This window comes from Heteronotia binoei, chromosome 5 (genome assembly GCF_032191835.1).
Source record: "Heteronotia binoei isolate CCM8104 ecotype False Entrance Well chromosome 5, APGP_CSIRO_Hbin_v1, whole genome shotgun sequence".
Classification (NCBI taxonomy): Eukaryota; Metazoa; Chordata; class Lepidosauria; order Squamata; family Gekkonidae; genus Heteronotia; species Heteronotia binoei.
Window position 1 is genome coordinate 1,402,412 of NC_083227.1, and position 23,239 is coordinate 1,425,650.

The 23,239-nt window shown below is 50.0% G+C and overlaps 2 protein-coding genes across 2 annotated transcripts in view; one reads left to right on the top strand and one right to left on the bottom strand.

The window, feature by feature from the left end:
* The window catches only part of LOC132570869 (zinc finger protein 850-like), a 28,194-nt gene extending 8,129 nt beyond the window's left edge, over nucleotides 1-20,065 (bottom strand). The window contains 4 exon segments of the mRNA XM_060237508.1: nucleotides 7,897-7,901; nucleotides 15,452-16,520; nucleotides 17,884-17,954; nucleotides 19,945-20,065. Coding sequence (XP_060093491.1) covers nucleotides 7,897-7,901; nucleotides 15,452-16,520; nucleotides 17,884-17,954; nucleotides 19,945-20,065 — 1,266 coding nt within the window.
* Nucleotides 1-23,239, top strand: part of LOC132572108 (zinc finger protein 436-like) — a 244,086-nt gene that overhangs the window by 191,869 nt on the left and 28,978 nt on the right. The window lies entirely within an intron of this gene.

Consider the following 23,239-nt stretch of genomic DNA (forward strand, 5'->3'; position numbering starts at 1 on the left):
GTTGGTATTTCTGCTCCATATTTTTATCCAATCCCCTCTTAAAGCCAGCTATGCTTGCAGCCGCCACCCCCTTCTGTGGCAGTGAATTCCACATGTTAATCACCCTTTGGGTGAAGGACTTCCGTTTATCCGTTCTAACCCTACTGCTCAGCAATTTCATTGAATGTCCACGAGTTCTTGCATTGTGAGAAAGGGAGAAAAGGACTTCTTTCTCTACTTCCTCCATCCCATGCATAATCTTGTAAACCTCTATCATGTCACCCCGCAGTCGACGTTTCTCCAAGCTAAAGAGCCCCAAGCGTTTTAACCTTTCTTCATAGGTTAACTGTCTAGTGGTTAGTGTCATAATGTCACGACCTCACAGCAGTGATCCATGCAACGGTCACCTCAAGACTGGACTACTGTAATGCCCTCTACTTGGGGCTACCTTTGTGCCGGACCCGGAGGTTGCAGCTGGTGCAGAACACAGCAGCCAGGCTGTTGTTGGGATTCCCGAGATGGGAGCACTTATGGCCGGGGTTGCGCGGACTGCACTGGCTGCCAATTACCTATCGGGTCCAGTACAAAGTGTTGGACATTACCTTTAAAGCCCTATATGGCCGAGGACCGGCCTACCTGAGGGACCGTCTCTCCCCATATGAACCCCAGAGGGCACTGAGGTCAGCCGGAAAAAATAAAATGACTATCCCTGGGCCGAAAGAGATCAAGCTTCAGAATACCTGAGCACGGGCCTTTTCAATTGTGGCCCCCGCCCTATGGAATCAGCTTCCTGAGGAGGTGCGGGCCCTGCGGAACCTTGATCAGTTCCGCAGGGCCTGCAAGACTACCCTCTTTAAACAAGCATTTATCGACTGCTGAATTGTTGTTAATTAAGGATCCGCCAACACGGTCCTGTCCAAGGACCTATGTCAACATGGAACTAATCAAACCGGCAGAAACTAGCGTCAGAACACCACCATTGCTGCCAGAATAATTCAAATCATGAATTTTTAAACACATTAACTGTTTTTTAAATGATGTTAAATTTAAGTTTTATCGTTAAATTTAAAGTTTTTATATTTGTTGTTGTATATGTATGAGAAGTTGTTAGCCGCCCTGAGCCTGCCTAGGCGGGGAGGGTGGGATACAAATAAAATTTTACCTTCCCTTACCTTACCTCTCCTGTATGGTCAGGGGCTCTGGCCTTACTGAGAGCCTGTTGATGGCCACATAAAGTTTATGGCTTTATGGTGCCATGAAAGGGAAAGGGTCTATCTACTGGTGTGCCCATGACATGCCCCCTGGAACATTTTTATTTTGAAAAAAAGGTATATTGTCAGCGTTCTGTTGTATGGTGGTCAAGAGAATTACATAAGAACATAAGAGAAGCCATGTTAGATCAGGCCAATGGCCCATCCAGTCCAACACCCTGTGTCACATAAGAACATAAGGGAAGCCCTGTTGGATCAGTCCAATGGCCCATCCAGTCCAACACTCTGTGTCACATAAGAACATAAGAGAAGCCCTGTTGGATCAGGCCAGTGGCCCATCCAGTCCAACACTCTGAGTCACATAAGAACATAAGAGAAGCCATGTTGGATCAGGCCAATGGCCCATCCAGTCCAACACTCTGTGTCACATAAGAACATAAGAGAAGCCCTGTTGGATTAGGCCAATGGCCCATCCAGTCCAACACTCTGTGTCACATAAGAACATAAGAGAAGCCATGTTGGATCAGGCCAGTGGCCCCTCCAGTCCAACAATCTGTGTCACATAAGAACATAAGAGAAGCCCTGTTGGATTAGGCCAATGGCCCATCCAGTCCAACACTCTGTGTCACATAAGAACATAAGAGAAGCCCTGTTGGATCAGGCCAGTGGCCCCTCCAGTCCAACAATCTGTGTCACATAAGAACATAAGAGAAGCCCTGTTGGATCAGGCCAGTGGCCCCTCCAGTCCAACAATCTGTGTCACATAAGAACATAAGAGAAGCCATGTTGGATCAGGCCAATGGCCCCTCCAGTCCAACACTCTGTGTCACAAAGGAACATAAGAGAAGCCCTGTTGGATCAGGCCAGTGGCCCCTCCAGTCCAACAATCTGTGTCACATAAGAACATAAGAGAAGCCATGTTGGATCAGGCCAGTGGCCCCTCCAGTCCAACACTCTGTCTCACATAAGAACATAAGAGAAGCCCTGTTGGATCAGGCCAGTGGCCCCTCCAGTCCAACATTCTGTGTCACATAAGAACATAAGAGAAGCCCTGTTGGGTCAGGCCAGTGGCCCATCCAGTCCAACACTCTGTGTCCCATAAGATCATAAGAGAAGCCATGTTGGATCAGGCCAATGGCCCATCCAGTCCAACACTCTGTGTCACACAGTGGCAAAAATTTTATATACAGCCACCAGCGAGCCTGCAGCAGACGTGGACTATTGCACCCTTCTTAAATCTTCGTTCGCGAAGCCAAGCCGAGAGAGAGAATTTATACACACAGTGTCTAATATATATATATACACACTGTGGCTAATAGCCACTGATGGACCTCTGCTCCATATTTCTATCTAAACCCCTCATGAAGGTGGCTGTGCTTGTGGCCGCCGCCACCTCCTTTTCTAACTTAGGTTAAGCAGTCTACACTGTGTTTTAAGTTCTATGCTCTGAGCTTTTCTGTTGTTTTGCTTAAGGTTCAATAAAATAGATCAGAGCATGCTTGTGTCGTCTTCCCTTCCTACCAGAACTCGGTTCTAGCCAGATCCCGTCCAGTCCAGTGAAACAAAGTGAGGCTGTACTCCAGGTGGAAGCCTGGTGACCAGGTAGTATTTTTCCTGCAACAGGCTCTCTTATAAACAGAAACAATATCATTCTGGCTTCTTTCACACAAAGAGAGAGGGGGAGAGAGAGAGAATGACCATTCTATAGGGAAAGGACAGAATCCAAGCAAGAATAAAAGAACAACCTACCCCACATTTCCCCACTTTCTTCATTTCCCTTCCCAAGAGCTGCCTTCTCCACATACTTTGCCTCCCTCTATCTTTCCCATCACACCCCAGCTCTCCCCCGCAAGCCACAACACTCACAGCCAATTTCTAGCACCCACGGTATTTCTCCCCACAAGGGGCCTTATTACTAGCAAAAGAATAAAAGGTCAAAATCAAACCACTGAATCCCAACTAGTGTAAGGACGATGGATCGTTTCTAGATCACAGTCAGAGCCGATGTTCGTAATCCCATCCGGGGGAAGGGAGTGTTGTAAAGGCTGGCAACAGAGAAATGAGGATCTGGCCCTTTCTGGTGTCTTTCTCAGGGTCTCTCACCTTTACCTCAGTCCAGGACCCCTTCTCTAGTTTGGGTGATAACTACACCACCGGCCGCAGTTTCCACAGGACGAGTAGCAGGACGGAAATCTAAACAGTATATTGCCGTTCAATGTTTTGATTCCTGCCCCATCCCAAGGGCAGCCATTCACACCCTTGGCACCTATAAAAGATCCTTACCCAGAAAGGCCACGTTCCCGTAGTTCTCCAGCATGACTTCCCGGTATAGAGCTCTCTGTCCCGGATCCAGCAGGGCCCACTCAGCCTCAGAGAAAGAGACGGACACCTCCTCAAAGGAAAAGGGGCCCTGGAAGAAAAAGCAGATTCCCTCATCAGAGGTCATGCCAGGCAAAGATTGCACACTGGGAGGGAGAAGTCTGGGAGGGTAGATGATGCAAGACTTGGGGGAGTGGCGTGTAGACCCTCTCTTGCCCGGACACCTTCTAGAAACTGCAAGAGCAAAAGCCCCCTGTGAAAGGAGGAGGGTCCCAGGCTGTACCCTGCTCAGATCCCCTGCAAGACTGTTCTCTTCTGGCTGGCGTTTAACTGACACACGGCGTCTGTATCGCAGGGAAGTGGAAGAAAATGCCGTCGCCGCTGAAACGGCACCAAACTAATATTCGGTCCTTAACTGTTTTAAGTATGGAATATTTTGTTTTATTGTTGAATCTGTAATTTTAATACTTATTAATTTTAACTGTCTGTTGGGATTTTATGCTGTGAGCTGCCCTGAGCCTGCTTCGGCGGGGGGGGGGGCGGGGTATAAATCAAATCAATCAAATAAATAAATACCTGGACTGGAGGAGCAGCAGCCGTTTCCGCACCTCTGAAAAGATGATGGTTCAACAGCATCTCTCCACTGCCTGGGAGACGAAGGAGGAAGTAAGGGCGTTTTCTGGGACTTTGTATTCTATTTGCTTGTTTGAACCTTGCTTTGTGTAGCCCCTTCCCAGGGGGATGTGAAAACTCGCCCTCTGTACACCCATCTAATTTTTAATGAAAAAATGAGCTGTGTTTCTTGAAAGCTTATGCTACAAGAAGAAGAATTGCAGATTTATACCCCGCCCTTCTCCCTGAATCAGAGTCTCAGAGCGGCTGACAATATCCTATGTCTTCCACCACCACAACAGACACCCCGTGAGGTGGCTGGGACTGAGAGGGCTCTCACAGCAGCTGCCCTTTCAAGGACAACTCCTATGAGAGCTATGGCTGACCGAAGGCCATTACATCAGGTGCAAGAGGAAGAGTGGGGAATCCAACTCGGTTCTCCCAGATGAGAGAGCTCTGGCTGACCCACGGCCATTCCAGCAGCTGCAAGAAGAGGAGTGGGGAATCCAACCCGGTTCTCCCAGATAAGAGAGCTCTGGCTGTCCCATGGCCATTCCAGCAGCTGCAAGTGGAGGAGTGGGGAATCAAACCCGGTTCTCCCAGATAAGAGAGCTATGGCTGACCCAAGGCCATTCCAGCAGGTGCAAGTGGAGGAGTGGGGAATCAAACCCGGTTCTCCCAGATAAGAGAGCTATGGCTGACCCAAGGCCATTCCAGCAGGTGCAAGTGGAGGAGTGGGGAATCAAACCCAGTTCTCCCAGATAAGAGAGCTATGGCTGACCCAAGGCCATTCCAGCAGGTGCGAGTGGAGGATCAAACCCGGATCTCCCAGATAAGAGGGTTCTGGCTGACCAAGGCCATTCCAGCAGCTGCAAGTGGAGGAGTGGGGAATCAAACCCAGTTCTCCCAGATAAGAGAGCTCTGGCTGACCCATTACATCAGGTGCAAGCTGCCTTCTACTGAATCAGACTCTCAGTCCATCAAAGTCTGTCTTGTCTACTCAGACTGGCAGCAGCTCTCCAGGGTCTTCAGCTGAGGGTTTCCACACCTATTTGCCTGGACTCTTTTGAGTTCGAGTTGCCAGGGATTGAACCTGGGACCTTCTGCATACCAAACAGATGTTCTACCCCTGAGCCACTGTCCCTCCTCAAAAAGCCCTGAAAGTCAGTATTGCCTACTCAGACTGGCAGCGGCTCTCCAGGGTCTCAAGCTGAGGTTTTTGATGCCTATTTGCCTGGACCCTTTTTAGTTGGAGATGTCGGGGATTGAACCTGGGACCTTCTGCTTACCAAGCAGATGCTCTACCCCTGAGCCACAGCCCCATTCATGGCTCTCCAGGATCTCAAGCTGAGGTTTTTCACACCTATTTGCCTGGACCCTTTTCAGTTGGAGATGCCGGGGATTGAACCTGGGACCTTCTGCTTACCAAGCAGATGCTCCAACACTCAGCCATCGTCCCTCCCTAATACATATATGTACATGTGAAGCTGCCTTCTACTGAATCAGACCCTCTTTGGTCCATCAAAGTCAGTCTTGTCTCCTCAGACTGGCAGCGGCTCTCCAGGGTCTCAAGCTGAGGGTTCCCACCCCTATTTGCCTGGACCCTTTTTAGCTGGAGATGCCGGGGACTTTTTCCAGTGCTATGATATCCTTTTTGAGGTGCGGTGACCGGAATTGTACACAGTATTCCAGAGGAGACCGCACCATCGATTTATACAGGGGCATTATAGTAAATAGTAAAGCTATTGTCTTTTTTTACCGTGAAAGGAATTGACTCATTTGGGCATAAGTTCAATATGGGGGAGGGACGATGGCTCAGTGGTAGAGCATCTGCCCAGGTTCAATCCCCGGCATCTCCAACTAAAAAGGGTCCAGGCAAGTAGGCGTGAAAAACCTCAGCTTGAGACCCTGGAGAGCAGGGGAGGGACGGTGGCTCAGTGGGAGAGCATCTGCTTGGTAAGCAGAAGGTCCCAGGTTCAATCCCCGGCATCTCCAACTCAAAAGGGTCCAGGCAAGTAGGCGTGAAAAACCTCAGCTTGAAGAAGAAGAAGAAGATATTGGATTTATATCCCTCCCTCCACTCCGAAGAGTCTCAGAGCGGCTCACAATCTCCTTTACCTTCCTCCCCAACAACAGACACCCTGTGAGGTGGGTGGGGCTGGAGAGGGCTCTCACAGCAGCTGCCCTTTCAAGGACAACCTCTGCCAGAGCTATGGCTGACCCAAGGCCATGCTAGCAGGTGCAAGTGGAGGAGTGGGGAATCAAACCCGGTTCTCCCAGATAAGAGTCCGCACACTTAACCACTACACCAAACTGGCTCTTGAGACCCTGGAGAGCAGGGGAGGGATGGTGGCTCAGTGGTAGAGCATCTGCTTGGTAAGCAGAAGGTCCCAGGTTCAATCCCCGGCATCTCCAACTCAAAAGGGTCCAGGCAAATAGGCGTGAAAAACCTCAGCTTGAAACCCTGGAGAGCAGGGGAGGGACGGTGGCTCAGTGGTAGAGCATCTGCTTGGTAAGCAGAAGGTCCCAGGAGTGGAAAACCTCAGCTTGAGACCCTGGAGAGCCGCTGCCAGTCTGAGTAGACAATACTGACTTTGATGGACATGGGGAGAAAGCTGTAAGGCAGGGCGAGTGCACATCATTACTAGTTTTCGCAAGAACCATCTTGCCTTGTGAAGGTCAGTATATCAATAAACGCCATGTCACCTAATGATGAGTATTGGCAACTGAACGACAGGGGACTTGACACATCTTAACTCTGTGCTGTGTGGGAAATTATTTAAATCCCACCCCCGAACTCTCTATGCAACAAATTCACTGGGTGCCCCAATAGTATCTAGGCACAAAAGGCCCTTACCACAGGGGACGGCATCTTGGACACGCTCCACAGCCTGCACCTTCTGCCCTTGCTCCAAGGAAGCTCCTTCCGCCTCAGGGAACGTAGCTTCTTTCTTCACGGATGGGGCCCACATCTGAAAGAGCAGAGAGGGAGGGGGAAAGAGATGGGATGGAAAAGAGACCAAGGAATGGATCCTGCCCCACTCCCAGACTCTGCACCCTCCAATCAGCAGACCTGGTGAGTTACTTGGAGGGATCAGAAATCCTCTAGAAGAACATCTGGCAGGGAACCTTTAGGAAAAGGCCAGATATTGCTGCTTAAACTGGATATACCTGGAGGGAATCCCCTCACCTGTTCTGCCTGCCTCTTCTCCTCTGCCTGGCTCAGGAGGAAACCTTCGGCCAGGGCCACCGCCTGGGAACTGGTCTCCGGCCCACATCCTCTGACCCAGCCCTGCATTTTCTGGGGCAGGAGAGTCAGGAACTGCTCCAGGATCACCAGGTCCACGATCTGCTTCTTGGTGTGCCTCTCCGGCTCCAGCCACTGGCTGCAAAGTCCATGGAGCTGGCTGCAAACCTCCCGGGGCCTGTCGGCCTCATGGTAGCGGAACTGCCAGAAGCATCGGCAATGTACATCTGAGGTCATGGTGTCCTCAGCCAGGGTCTCTGGCCCAGCCCTTTCCCAGAATTCAGCACCACTCCCAGCTTGGAGGGGAAGGGGCCCTTTGCTTGCCCTCTTGCCAGTCCCAGGTCCTTCTGGGTCCTGCTCTTCCATCTCCTGCCCCTTCTCTTGAGTCACCTCCATCTGTGGAAAGATGCCTTCGTTCACTTGTCTCTGAAGAGAGGCTTCTCTCTGGGGGGAAGGAGAGAGACAGACAGTAACATCTCACAAGGGAAAAGGAGACTGGAGATACACCACCCCAAATAACAAACCAACGTATGCTCAGGGGACATGTGGGAATCGCCCTGGCAGATCAGAACAAAAGAGTTTCTTGTGGTTTGCAGATCAGGTTTAATATCATTTTGCTATAGCGCATACCAAGGGATTTAAGATGCGTCACCTTGTTTTTCGGGGAAAGTTGCGTCTCTGTCGAGCTTTCTAGAGATGTTACAAGCTGAGCCTCCCATTCCTTTGGCTCCGTCTCTCCTGGGGCCCTAATCCCTAAACCGGAGCCACCAAAAGAGGAGAGGGACTGGCGACCCCTATACCATCGCAGGCATCTCTTCAAAAGGCCTGAAGGGTTAGGTAAGAACTTAGTCCCAGCACCCAAGTGGGGGTCCCAACTCCCCCTGACAGAAGGGCACTTTCCCAGAGTCCGGCCTGTCTGGGAACCAGCCTAAGCCCAGCCCTTGTACAATCTGGGTGGCTACCAAGTGTGCCAGGAGATCTGCCCACCCAAAGCTGGACCGGTGCCCTGCTGGTTTAGGGCACATATTAATCTGACCCTGGCACAGACTGGGATTGCCAAAGCAGCCCCTTTCGGCCCTCAAACTGTCGCCTGGTGACCATTGGGAATTGTAGGGGATCTCCAGCCCCTCCCTGGACATTGGCAACCCCACATCAGGGAGATGGGAAGAATGCCATCAGCATCCCCTGTGATCCCATCCGGCCTCCTACCCACCAAAAGGCGAGTTTTGTGTTCTTGCTGGCAGCCTCCTTAGCAAGACCGGAACCCAGAAGCCCTCCTGGGACTCTGCCCTCCTGTTTCTCCCCGATGTGGTGCCGGGGGGGGGGGGGGTCTTTCCTTCTCCTGCCTGGCAAAAGATGCTCTCCTCCCCCTGCCAAGGCTGGTGCAAGAGGGAGAATTTGGCTGCCTCTAAGAAAAGCGCTTTGGAGGAATGGGGCAGTGCGACGTGTTTGGAACAGGCGTGTTCTCTCTCTGCGCGTCCCCTTTCCAAAACATGGCTGTTGGGGGGGTACTCAAACCGACATCCGCTCCCTGGTGTGTTCGCACTGCTCAAGCCACAATCCTCACAGTTATGTCAAACCAAAGAGCTCACGAGTGTGAGCAAGCTATATAACTATTAAACACTCCATGAGAGCTTTTACTAATACATATATTGAAAAACGACGTTTAACCACAGTAACATTCACGCATTAAACTATAAACACTTTACAGACCATTTTACAAAAACGATGTGCAATGTTCTTTCTTTGCCTGTCGGACTCCCTGAAGTCCAATAATTCTCAAACATCTGTGACCAGCCCTTTCAAGAGAAGCCCCGGACAATAGAAGTGTGGTCCACGGGAGGTACAAAGCACTGCCAATTGAAATACTTTATCCCTTGGGGAGCTGCCTGAGGAAGGATTTTTTTCCGAAAGGGGACGGAAGCAGCGGTCCGGTTGTCAAGTCTGTCTGTAACTCTGGCTCAGTCAAAGAGCATTCTGGGTAGAACCAAAGTATAATCAAATGCTGCTAGCTCATACTCTCCCTACCCCTCCCTTCCTGTAGTGGGTAGCTTTGCTTTGAAATGGAAAGATGTGAAAGTCTTATCTGTGCCTTCTGTGCCTTTGAGATCTTACCGTCAGGTAGGCGATATAGAGTGTTGAAGGCTAAGACAAATAGATTCAAGGGCAGCTTTTATCCAAGGACCGTGGTCAGGCTAAATGCAGGGTTATGAATGGTTGTTTGTTTTGAGATGCATTTAAATGGTCTATGTATATGTTCTTTTTGGGGGGTGTTGATGCGTTGGTATGTTTGTGGAAGAGCACCTCATTTCGTTGTTCTCATTTTCTTTTTTGAGAACAATGACAATAAATTTATCTATCTATCTATCAGGCCTGGCTCTCGGAAAGGAGTCAGGAGGCCACTACGATCAAGGCCATGCAAGCCTGAGAACGAATTGGTAACATCAATGTGTGAATGTTCCCTGCATAATCCCCCCCTTAGGAAACCCTTTGAAGTATCCCTTATATGCAATGTATCTACAGTATATTCTTTAGTCTTTTCAATGCTGGCCTAGCCTCAAGTATCAGTATCAATAAAGTAGCTTCTTTGTATCAACAACGACTCGTTATTGAATCTGCCGACTTGACACCGGTTGCAGCCACAACTGGTTGGGAATTATTGGACTTCAGGAATTCCTGCAAACAAAGAACGAATACTGCACATCTGTGTAAAATTGACTGTAACACATTTCTAGATTATTGAATGTGAATATTAGTGTAGTTAAACAGGCCCATCCTGGGCCCACCTCTGGATCGTTAGATGGGGCTGCAGCTCATTCCAGCGCAGGCAAGAGTTCCCATCCCCACCCCAGCTCTTTCTCATTCACCCCCCCCAGCCCCCCCACAAAAAGTCCGCTTTGCGTTTGGTTTGTTGCACGTCAAAAAGGGCCTTTTCGATCGCCGCCCCCCACTGGTGGAACCAGCTGCCAGAAGAAGTGCGGGCCTCGCGGGATCTTGGCCAATTCCGCAGGGCCTGCAAAACCATCCTCTTCCAGCTGGCCTTTAACTAACATGGAGCATGCAGCACAGATGGAATGCCGTCACGCTGGGAAAACGGAATAATACTTAGATCTTGCATCTAGTTTTCAGAAGTATATTCTGCAAAGGGCTTCGGCATCGTTCAGAAACAGCTTCACTTCACTTAATTAGTCTTCAAATTTTAAAAAGTTTTATTAGTTTCAGAAAAAAAACAGGGGTAGGGAATAGAAGGGATAGAGAGCACAATACATTTTAACCTTATTCTGCGTAAAGATACTTCCCAAGAGGACCAGTCCACATCTGCAATACTTTCTTTACATAAATTGTCCCATATTATTATCGCTAAGCTAAACATCATCACCATTTTAATATTTTACATTATAAATCTTTTGGTTAAGATATCCGTTGGTTTTGACAATTCCAGTAAAGGCGATTTATTTATTCATGTATTCTTTAGCAGAACACGGTTCTCTCCTGTTCCTAACCTCAGTGTTTGTCCCTCTTGGTTTGCACAACCTGGTGGGTCCTGAAGTCCCCCCAGAATTACTCCAAAGACTCCAAGTCCTCCTCTCTATGCAGCTCAATGGGGCTGCTCGGGAGTAACTCCGCCTTCAGCGACCAGCCCCTTAGCCGCCACCCCCCTTGCAAAAGGGCCCTCCGCTTGCAGCCCCCCCCCCCCACAGGAGGAATCAGAGCGGGGACCCCCCCCCCGCCAGGGGCCAAAGCAGCCAGGGCAGCCCTCCAGGGGCGCTGCACACCACATCGGGTTGCAATCCGGGCTCTGCTCCGGAGCAAGAGTCGAGACCTCCAAAGGGGGGCGGGGGGGGGTCTCTTGCATTGGTGGACCTTGCCGGGCCCAGAGGCCTCCACGACGGGCATTGCACCAGCACAAGACTCCAGCCCCTCCCCCCCTGCCCTCTGAGCTCTTTTTGCAGCCTTGCACGGCCCCCCTCCCCCCCCCCCAAAAGCATTTGCATCTCAGCCCAGCCGTTGGGGGCTGAGAGCGGAGGGGGCGGGGAAGGAACACCCCCCTTCCCGGCGGCCAGCTCTGAGGATCCCGCCCCTGTTTGCAGAAAGTGGACTTGGATGCTCGGTGCAGAAATGCAGGCGGGGAGGGAGGGAGAGGCAGTGGGGGGGGGCGGTTCTCCCGGGGCAGCCTGCAAAGAAAGCAAGAGCCCCCCCTTCCCCCCCATTGCACGAATGCTCCGCTCACCTGTCCTGAAGGTGGCGCTGCTGCTGCTGCACAGGTGCAAAGGCCGGATCCTGCCCCAGCAGCCGGGGAAAGGGGGGGCGGGGAGAGGCGCTGCAGGACCCCCCCCTTTCCCTCCCCCTCGACCCCTGGAGGAGGGGCTGCTGGGAAATGCAGTCCGCTGCAACCCCCACGTGTGCAGAACCAGCTCAGCCCGGGGAAGCCCCCTCCCCCCGGCCCCTTTCCTCTCCCCTCCCCCTCCAGCCTCTTTTCTCCCCCCCCCCTTGCACGGATCCTCCGCTTCGCTCACCTGCCCTGAAGGTGGCGCTGCTGCTGCAGAGGTGCAGAGGCCGAATCCTGCTCCCAGCAACCGAGGAAACGTGGAGGGAGAGGGGCGCTGCAGGACCCCCCCTTTCCCTACCCCTCCACCCCTGGAGGAGGGGCTTGCAAGGCCTGCTGGGAAATGCAGTCCCCTGCAACCTCCACCCTCCCCGGAAAGGGGAGGGGCCCTCTTGGCGCGGGGGGGGGGGTCCAATGAGCGCAGTGATGGTGAGAACCTCCCTGTTCCTTCTCTTCCTTAAGGGTTCCTCCTTCGTTGTTTCATTACCAGTTTCCTCCTGGAGACTCAAGGTTGCAATTTAGTCCCTGGTGGGAAGAAGAAATGCCTTTTCCTCCCGGGGGGTTGGCAAGCAGCAGAACCTCCTGGGTGCGTTTTAAACGGGCTGGGAAGGGGGGGGAGTCCCTACGGGGGGGGGGTCTCCAGCTCACCTGCAGACAGATGCTGCCACCAGATCTTCCTGACAAGAGAGACGAACATATGTGAACCTGCCTTATACTGACTCAGACTATATTATACTATCTGGCAGCGGCTCTCCAGGGTCTCCAGCTGAGGTTTTTCACGCCTACTTGCCTGGACCCTTTTTAGCTGGAGCTGCCGGGGTTGAACCTGGGACCTTCTGCTTACCAAGCAGATGCTCTACCACTGAGCCACTATCCCTCCCCTAAATAATATGAACATCTGAAGCTGCCTTCTACTGAATCAGACTCTCGGTCCATCAAAGTCAGTACTGTCTACTCAGACTGGCAGCGGCTCTCCAGAGTCTCAAGCTGAGGTTTTTCACACCTATTTGCCTGGTCCCTTTTTAATTGGAGATGCCGGGGACAGAACCTGGGACCTTCTGCTTACCAAGCAGATGCTCTCCCACTGAGCCACCATCTCTCCCCAGAAGGTTTTGGGAGATCCATTGTTCATATGAACATATGAAGCTGCCTTCTACTGAATCAGACCCCCTTCGCTCCATCAAAGTCAGTCTTGTCTACTCAGACTGGCAGCAGCTCTCCAGAGTCTCAAGCTGAGGTTTTTCACACCTATTTGCCTGGTCCCTTTTTAATTGGAGATGCCGGGGACAGAACCTGGGACCTTCTGCTTACCAAGCAGATGCTCGACCACTCAGCCACTGTCCCTCCCCTTAAGTCAGTACTGTCTACTCAGACTGGCAGAAGTTCTCCAGGGTCTCCAGCTGAGGTTTTTCACGTCTACTTGCCTGGACCCTTTTTAGCTGGAGATGCCGGGGACTGAACATGGGACCTTTCTGCTTACCAAGCAGATGATCTACCACTGAGCCACCGTCCCTCCCCTAAATAATATGAACATCTGAAGCTGCCTTATACTGAATCAGACCCTCCTGGGTCCATCAGAGTCAGTCTTGTCTACTCAAACTGGCAGCGGCTCTCCAGGGTCTCAAACTGAGGTTTTTCACACCAACTTGATTGGACCCTTTTTAGCTGGAGATGCCGGGGGCTGAACCTGGGACCTTCTGCTTACCAAGCAGATACTCAGCCACTGAGCCAACGTCCCTCCCCAGATGATGGAGGGGGGGTCAACCTCACCCCCCCTTCTCCAAGCAGGTTGTGAATGACAGAAATAAACACGATACCAGACTGAGGCTCCTCCTGCCCCCAAGCTCCGCCCTCTTCCTAACCCAACCCCCTCGTCTCCAGGAATTTCCTGGCCTGGACTTGGCAACCTTAGGAAGGCCTGGCCCCCATGAGCCTCCTTCAGTGTCACAGAAACCCAGCGGGTCTGTTTCTTCAAGCTGTAGCCGATTCTTTTAGCCTTTTGTTGTTGTTTTTAAAAAGTGAAAACCAATTTTTCTCCCCCGATATATCGCACATTTTCCTGCAACCACAGGACTTCTTTCAGGTTTGTGGGGAAATCTCTCTCGTGCGCTCAAAGCTCCACTCGCTAGATTCAGGAATGCTCAGATTTGGCCAGCTTTGCTTGCATTAGAATATATGATTTTATTTCATTGAAACACTGGCGTCCTGTTTTCCTGGTGGTTCAAGGCAGCTTACAGTACTGGGCAAATTTTTCAACGCTCTTTCGTTTTCTGCTTCGCTTCCCGTTGGCTGAAAGTGCATGTAAGACCGAGTTGTTCAAGCAGGCCTTTAATGCTTGACGAAAAGATGGCTGCCACCGGACATCACACAGAAAGCCGGTGATCACTGCTTGGAATTTAACGCCGCTTATAATATATGGATTCAGCACTATATAATGGTTTTAAAAATTTGTAATTGTAATATGCTTTTAAACTGGAAAATGTAAATTATGGTTTTATATATTTTATTGGTTTAATTGTGTAGATGATACTGTGAGCCGTCCTGAGTCCGCTTGCGGAGAGGGCGGGGTATAAGTCAAATGTAATAAATAAATAAATAAATAAATAAGTGCATCTGAGCATGAACAGAGTGCCTTGCCAGCCCCACTGAGAAACCACAGCAAGGACTGATACCCCTAGAACTAGAGAGAAGATTGTCTTGGCAAAGCTGACCCTTAAAAGGCACCTTGAATCTCTTCCTTAATCTGAGAAAAGTCATTCGAATAACTGTATTTCCTTCCCTACACAGCAGCCAGTGCCGGATTGTGGAGGCCCCTAGGCAGTTGAAATCTCAGGGCCCCCTCACAAATCATCTCCTACTCAACCTATATGTTAATCTGTCCCTGCCTCAGCTTGTACGCTTACCTGCAAATAACTCCCACCGAACATAGCAGGATTTACTGTAACAGAAATATATGCAGGCCTCATTTTGGGCAGGAGCTCCCAGGAGCAGAGTTCCGGAACCTCTAAATTTTACTGTGCTCTTTCTTTCTTTCTCACACTCCCCCCCCCACACACACACACTTGCTTCTGGAGAGTCAGTTTGGTGTAGTGGTTAAGTGCGGACTCTTATCTGGGAGAACCGGGTTTGATTCCCCACTCCTCCACTTGCACCTGCTAGCATGGCCTTGGGTCAGCCATAGCTCTGGCAGAGGTTGTCCTTGAAAGGGCAGCTGCTGTGAGAGCCCTCTCCAGCCCCACCCACCTCACAGGGTGTCTGTTGTGGGGGAAGAAGGTAGCTAAGCAAGAGGCTAAAACTCCTTCTGTAGTTTGACGATCTGTAACATTTCCTCTTGGTTAGGGTAAGATTTCCTGTAAATAGAAGTTTTATAGAAGAGGTTATATTGTTTTGATGCTTTATGTGGTATGTGCTTGTGTTTTTCTTGTGACTTTTCCTGGGCTAAGAGGCTACATGGTTTCTCCTTCTGTCAGTTCTTAGATGTTTTCAAAAAGTGCTACTCCAACTTCATCCCTTTCCACCCTCTAAGGAATCAAAAGGTTTCTCCCCTGTGTGGGTTCTTTGATGCTCTTGAAGAAGGTCACTCTGATTGACTCTCTTTCCACACTGAGCAATCAAAACCCATGGCTCTCCTGCCATGGGTTCTCTGGTGCAGTTGAAGACTGCCACTCCGACTGAATCTCTTTCCACACACAGAGCATTCAAATACTTTCCCCCCTGTGTGGGTTCTCTGGTGCTCTTGAAGAGTGCTACTGTGACTGAATCTCTTTCCACACTCTGAGCATTAAAAAGGTTTCTCTCCTGTGTGGGTTCTCTGATGCTGTTTAAGACTGCTACTGTGACTGAATCTCTTTCCACATTCTGAGCATAGAAAAGGCTTCTCTCCTGTGTGGATTCTCTGGTGCCGTTGAAGAGTGCCAATCTGACTGAATCTCTTTCCACACTCTGAGCATTCAAAAGGTTTCTCACCTGTGTGGGTTCTCTGGTGCCGTTGAAGAGTGCCATTGCGACCGAATCTCTTTCCACACTCTGAGCATGTGAAAGGTTTCTCTCCTGTGTGGGTTTTCTGGTGCTGTTGAAGAGTTCTCCTGTCACTGAATTTCTTTCCACACTTTGAGCAATCAAAAGGTTTCTCCCCTGTGTGTGTTTTCTGGTGCCGTAGAAGAGTGCCACTCCAACTGAATCTCTTTCCACATTCTGAGCATTCGAATGCTTTCTCCCCTGTGTGGGTTCTCTGATGCTGTTTAAGACTGCTACTGTGACTAAATCTATTTCCACATTCTGAGCATACAAAAGGTTTCTCTCCTGTGTGGGTTCTCTGATGCTGTTTAAGACTGCTACTGTGACTGAATCTATTTTTACATTCTGAGCATTCAAAAGGTTTCTCTCCTGTGTGGGTTCTCTGGTGCTGTTGAAGACTGCTACTCTGACTGAATCTCTTTCCACACTCTGAGCATTCAAAAGGTCTCTCCCCTGTGTGGGTTCTTTGATGGTCTTGAAGATGGCTACTGTTGCTGAATCTCTTTCCACAGTCTGAGCATTCAAAAGGTTTCTCCCCAGTGTGAGTTCTCTGATGCTGGTGTAGACTGCCACTCCAACTGAATCTCTTTCCACACTCTGAGCATTCAAAAGGTTTCTCACCTCTGTGGATGCTTTGATGCAGTTGAAGATTGCGATTTTGACTGAATTTCTTTACACATTCTGAGCATTCAAAAGGTTTCTCTCCTGTGTGGGTTCTCTGATGGTGTTTAAGATTTCTCCTGTCACTGAATCTCTTTGCACACTCTGAGCATTCAAAAGGTTTCTCTCCTGTGTGGGTTCTCTGGTGCTGCTGAAGTTGGCCAATCTGACTGAATCTCTTTGCATACTCTGTGCATTCAAAAGGATTCTCCCCTGTGTGGGTTTTCTGATGACATTTAAGAGTGCCACTCCTACTGAATCTCTTTCTACATTCTGAGCATTCAAAAGATTTGCCCGCTTTATAGGTTTTCTGGTGCTTCTGAAGATAAGAATTCTCACTGAATCTCTTTCCAAACTCTGAGTATTCAAAAGGTTCCTTTCCTCTTTGTATTCTTTGGTTCACAGGAATCTGTGGTTTACATCTGAAGTCCTTTCCACACTGAATGGATTTACTCATCACTGTATTGTGCTTGGGAAAATGTATATAACGCTTGCTTCCATTTCCCTTCTCAACCAAACGGCTGTCTTTCTTTCTCTTGGGTCTGCCTTGATTCCGGACATTTCCTTTTAAGTCTTCATTAATAACTTCATCTGGCAATTGTGGATGAAGTTCCTCACCCTCCTCAGTTGTCTGATCAACCTGTGCTGGAACAAAATGAGACACAGCATTAGTACCTGGAAGTCCCCATTTCCTAACCTGAACAGGAAGTTCCTTGTCAGAAACAGGCCAAGTGAAGACACTCTCTGCAAAGGCCAGAGAACTTGCCCCAGGGGAATGTCTGACAACACAGGCATCCTCCAGGCAAACCCCTATCTCCCCCCCCCCCCCAGAGATGGAATGTGTGAAACAATAGGCTCACAGGTAAAGTATTCCATATGCCTTCTATCTCTGGCTAGCAACTGATGGCTAATCTTTTCTACCTTCCTGCTCCAACTCAGCACCTTTTGTGTTACCTCTATGCTTATTAGTGTTGCTAGGTCCAATTTAAGAAATATCTGGGGACTTTGGGGGTGGAACCAGGAGACTTTGGGGTGGAGGCCAGGAGACATTGGGGTAGAGCCAGGAACAAGGGAGTGACAAGCATCGCTGAACTCCAAAGGGAGTTCTGGCCATCGCAGTTAAAGGGACTGCACACCTTTTAAAACTCTGGCACCTATAAAAGACCCTTACCCAGAGAGGCCACGTTCCTGTAGTTCTCCAGCATGACTTCCCGGTAGAGAGCTCTCTGTCCCGGATCCAGCAGGGCCCACTCAGCCTCAGAGAAAGAGACGGACACCTCCTCAAAGGAAAAGGGACCCTGGAAGAAAAAGCAGATCCCTCCTCTTCAGAGGTCACGCCAGGCAGAGACTGCACAAGGGAGGGATTGTCTGGGAAGGTGCAGGATGTGTGGCTGGGGGTGGGTAGAGGGAGTGGCCTCCAGAGCCTCTCTCACCTGCTAGAGACTGCAGGAGCAAAAGCCCCCCTGAGAAAGGAGGAGGGTCCCAGGCTGTGCCCTGCTCAGATCCCCTACCTGGGCTGGAGGTTCAGCAGCCGCTTCCACACCTCTGAAAAGACGACACCTCAACAGCATCTCTCCACAGCCTGTGAGAGAAAGGAGGAAAGAAGGGCGTTTCCCAGGACTTGCTATTCCATTCCCTTGTTTGTACCTTGCTTCATGCAGCCCCTCCCCAGAGATGTAAAACCTCGCCCTCTGCACACTCATCTAATTTTTAATGAAGAAAAGAGGTGCGTTTCTCGAAAGCTTTTGCGACAATAAAATCTGTTTGTCTTAAAGGTGCTGCTGGACTCTTTACAATTTTTGGAATGCTTTTTACTAAATTCTGGGACCTGCAAGCCTCAGGGATTACAAAGGCTGTTGACTTATTTCAGACGTCTGTGAGACCTCGGGCAGGCCAGGAGGGAGGGAGGGGGGGGGGAATGATGTGCCCCTGTAAGCACAGGTATAGAAGCCAGATTCTTCCATCAGCTCCTGATGGCACCTGGGTTTTTTGGCCCCTGTGTGAAACAGGGAGTTGGACTGGAGGGGCCATTGGCCTGATCCAACAGGGCTTCTCTTATGTTCTTATATGACAAAGAGAGTTGGACTGGAGGGGCCATTGGCCTGATCCATCATGGCTTCTCTTAAGTTCTTATGTGACACAGAGTGTTGGACTGGATGGGCCACTGGCCTGATCCAACATGGCTTCTCTTATGTTCTTATGTGACACAGAGTGTTGGACTGGATGGGCCACTGGCCTGATCCAACATGGCTTCTCTTATGTTCTTCTGTGACACAGAGTGTTGAACTTGATGGGCCATTGGCCTGATCCAACAAGGCTTCTCTTATGTTCTTATGTGACACAGAGAGTTGGACTGGATGGGCTATTGACCTGATCCAACAGGGCTTCCCTTATGTTCTTATGTGACACACAGAGTTGGACTGGAGGGGCCATTGGACTGATCCATCATGGCTTCTCTTATGTTCTTATGTGACAGACAGAGTGTTGGACTGGATGGGCCACTGGCCTGATCCAACAGGGCTTCTCTTATCTTCTTATGTGACACAGAGTGTTGGACTGGATGGGCCACTGGCCTGATCCAACATGGCTTCTCTTCTGTACTTATGTGACACAGAGTGTTGGACTGGATGGGCCACTGGCCTGATCCAACATGGCTTCTCTTATGTTCTTATGTGACACAGAGTGTTGGACTGGAGGGGCCACTGGCCTGATCCAACAGGGCTTCTCTTATGTTCTTATGTGACACAGAGAGTTGGACTGGAGGGGCCATTGGACTGATCCATCATGGCTTCTCTTCTGTTCTTATGTGACAGACAGAGTGTTGGACTGGATAGGCCACTGGCCTGATCCAACAGGGCTTCTTTTATGTGACACAGAGAGTTGAAATGGAGGGGCTATTGGCCTGATCCAACAGGGCTTCTCTTATGTTCTTATGTGACACAGAGAGTTGGACTGGAGGGGACATTGGCCTGATCCAACATGGCTCCTCTTATGTGACACAGGAGTGTTGGACTGGATGGGCCATTGGCCTGATCCAACAGGGCTTCTCTTATGTTCTTATGTGACACAGAGAGTTGGACTGGATGGGCCATTGGCCTGATCCAACAGGGCTTCTCTTATGTTCTTATGTGACACAAAGAGTTGGACTGGATGGGCTATTGGCCTGATCCAACATGGCTTCTCTTATGTGACACAGAGTGTTGGACTGGATGGGCCATTGCCCTGATCCAACATGGCTTCTCTTATGTTCTTATGTGACACAGAGTGTTGGTTCTCATTGACCCCAAAAATGTTTTTGAGAGCTCTGCTGCCCTAGAAGGTAGTGTCTCCCTTTTTTCACCTGGTTGAATAATAGGAGAGTGAGAGAGGAATATTTCAATTAATGTGAAGAACCGCCTTCCATGAACTTGTCTAAATCCTTTTTGAGGGGAATTGCTATGAGTGGACATTGATTGCCACAGAATAACTCTGTGCTGTAGGAAAAATTGTTTAAATTCCGCCCCGCCCCCTCAAACTCCATGCAACAAATTCACTGGGTACTCCAACCATAACTAGGCACGAAGTGTCTTTACCACTGGGAAGGGAAAGGGCATCTTGGGTACGCTCCAGGGCCTGCGCTCTCTGCTCTTGCTCCAAGGAAGCTCCATCCACCTCAGGGAGCATAGCTTCTATCTTCTGGGATGGTTCCCACATCTGTGACAGCAGTAAGGGAGGGAGAAAGAGATGGGATGTAAAAGAGACCAAGGAATGACTCCTGCCCCACTCCCAGACTCTGCACCCTCCAATCAGAAGACCTGGCGAGTTACTTGGCGGGGTCAGAAATCCTCTAGAGAAGAAAAGGCTGCCAAAGGAGGGTGTAAAAACTCCCATTTCGATGTTTTACACTTGTACAAATATCTGGCAGGAAGCTTTTAGGAGAAGGCCAGATATTGGTGCTGGAATGGAAGATACCTGGAGGGAATCCCCTCACCTGTCCTGCCTGCCTCTTCTCCTCTGCCTGGCTCAGGAGGAAACCTTCGGCCAGGGCCACCGCCTGGGAACTGGTCTCCGGCCCACATCCTCTGACCCAGCCCTGCATTTCCTGGGGCAGGAGAGTCAGGAACTGCTCCAGGATCACCAGGTCCACGACCTGCTTCTTGGTGTGCCTCTCCGGCTCCAGCCACTGGCTGCAAAGCCCATGGAGCTGGCTGCAAACCTCTCGGGGCCCATCAGCCTCATGGTAGCAGAACTGCCGGAAGAGTTTGCAATGCACTTCTGAGGTTACAGTGTCCTTAGTCAGGGTCTCTGGCCCAGCCCTGTCCCAGAATTCAACCCCACTCCCAGCTCGGAGGGGAAGGGGGCCTTTCCTTGCTCTCTTGCCAGTCCCAGGTCCTTCTGGGTCCTGCTCTTCCATCTCCTGCCCCTTCTACTGAGTCACCTCCGTCTGTGGAAAGATGCCTTCATTCACTTGTCTCTGAAGAGAGGCTTCTCTCTGGGGGGAAGGAGAGAGGCAGGCAGTAACATCTCACAAACATAAATGAGAAGGGAGATACACCAGCAAAACCCATAAACTTCCATATGCTTGGGTTGATCAGAACAAAAAGGCTTCTTGTGCTTAAGTGTCTCTGTTGGCTTTTTAGAGATGCCACAAGCTGAGCCACTCATTCCTTTGGCTCCGTCTGTCTTGGGGCCCTAATCCTTAAAGCAAACCAGAGTCCCCAAAGGAGGAGAGGGACTCTTTTACCATTGCAGGCATCTCTTCAAATGGCCTAAAGTGTTAGGTGAGAACTCACTCCCAGCACCCATAGGGGGTCACAACTCCCCTTGACAGAAGGTCCCTTTCCCAGAGTCCAGCCTGTCTGGGAACCAGCCTAACACCAGCCCTTGGACTATCTGGGTGGCTACCCAAGCACGGGCCTTTTCAATAGCGGCCCCTGCCCTATGGAATCAGCTTCCTGAGGAGGTGCGGGCCCTGCGGAACCTTGATCAGTTCCGCAGGGCCTGCAAAACCGCCCTCTTTAAACAAGCATACATCGGCTGCTGAATTGCTGTTAATTAAGGATCCGCCAACACGGTCCTGTCCAAGGACCTATGTCAACATGGAACATGGAATTAATCACACTGGCAGAAATTAGCGTCAGAATGTCATCATGGCTGTCAGATTAAGTTAAATTATGAACTTTCAAATACTTTAACGGGTTTTTATGATGTTAAATTTAAGTTTTATTGTTAAATTTAAAGTTTTTATATTTATTGTAAATGTATGAAATATTGTTAGCCGCCCTGAGCCTGCCTAGGTGGGGAGGGCGGGATATAAATAAAATTTTACCTTACCTTACCTTACCTTACCTTACCTTACCAAGTGTGCCAGGAGATATGCCCACCCAAAGCCGCACCGGTGCCCTGCTGGTTTAGGGCATATGTAAATCTGACCCTGGCACAGACTGGGATTGCCAAAGCAGCCCCTTTTGGCCCTCAAACTGACCTCTGTCGTCTGGAGCACTTGGAATTCCAGGAGATCTCCAGTCCCTCCCTGGACACTGGCAACCACACAACGGGGAGATGGGAAGAAGCAGTCAAAATCCCTGGAATCCTGGCCACCCGATCAGCATGAAGGAGTCATCCCACTGGATCCCATCCGGCCTCCGACCACCAAAACGTGAGTTTGTATTCCTGCTGGCAGCCGCCTTAGCAAGACCTGAACCCACAAGCCCTCGTGGGAATCTGCCCTGTTGTGGTGCGTGAGTGGGAGGTCTTTCCTTCCCTAGCCTGACAAAAAGATGCTGTCCCCCCCCCCCCCAACCCAAACACCAATGCAGGAGGGAGAATCTGGCACTCTGTTCCAGCTGCCTCCAAGAAATGTGCTTTGGAGAGAGGGGGCAGGATCGACATGTTTAGAACAGCCATGTTCCCTTCCTGTGCGTCCGCTTTGCACGACACGGCTGCAGGCTCACACTCAAACCAACATCCGCTCCCTGGTGTGTTTGCACTACTCAAGCCACAAGGCTCACTCTTAGGTCAAACCAGAGAGCTCATGAGCATGAGCAAGCCATATAACTACTGAACACCCCATGAGAGCTTTTACTAAAACATATATTGAAAAACAATGTTTAACCAAAGTATATATATATGTGTGTGTGTCTGTATATATATATATATATATATATATATATATATATATATATATATATATATATATATATATATATATACACACATAGACATATATATATTGGCCACTATGTGACACAGATTGTTGGACTGGAGGGGCCACTGGCCTGATCCAACAGGGCTTCTCTTATGTTCTTATGTGACACAGAATGTTTGACTGAATGGGCCATTGGCCTAATCCAAGATGGCTTCTCTTATGATCTTATGTGACACAGAGTGTTGGACTGGATGGGCCACTGGCCTGATCCAACAGGGCTTCTCTTATGATCTTATGTGACACAGAGTGTTGGACTGGATGGCCCATTGGCCTGATCCAACATGGCTTCTCTTATGTTCTTATGTGACACAGAGTGTTGGACTGGATGGGCCATTGGCCTGATCCAGTAGGGATTCTCTTATGTGACACAGAGTGTTGGAGGGGCCACTGGCCTGATCCAAGATGGCTTCTCTTATGTTCTTCTGTGACACAGAGTGTTGGACTGGATGGGCCATTGGCCTGATCCAACATGGCTTCTCTTATGTTCTTATGTGACACAGAGTGTTGGACTGGAGGGGCCACTGGCCTGATCCAACATGGCTTCTCTTATGTTCTTATGTGACACAGAGTGTTGGACTGGAGGGGCCACTGGCCTGATCCAACAGGGCTTGTCTTATGTTGTTATGTGACACAGAGTGTTGGACTGGATGGGCCACTGGCCTGATCCAACATGGCTTCTC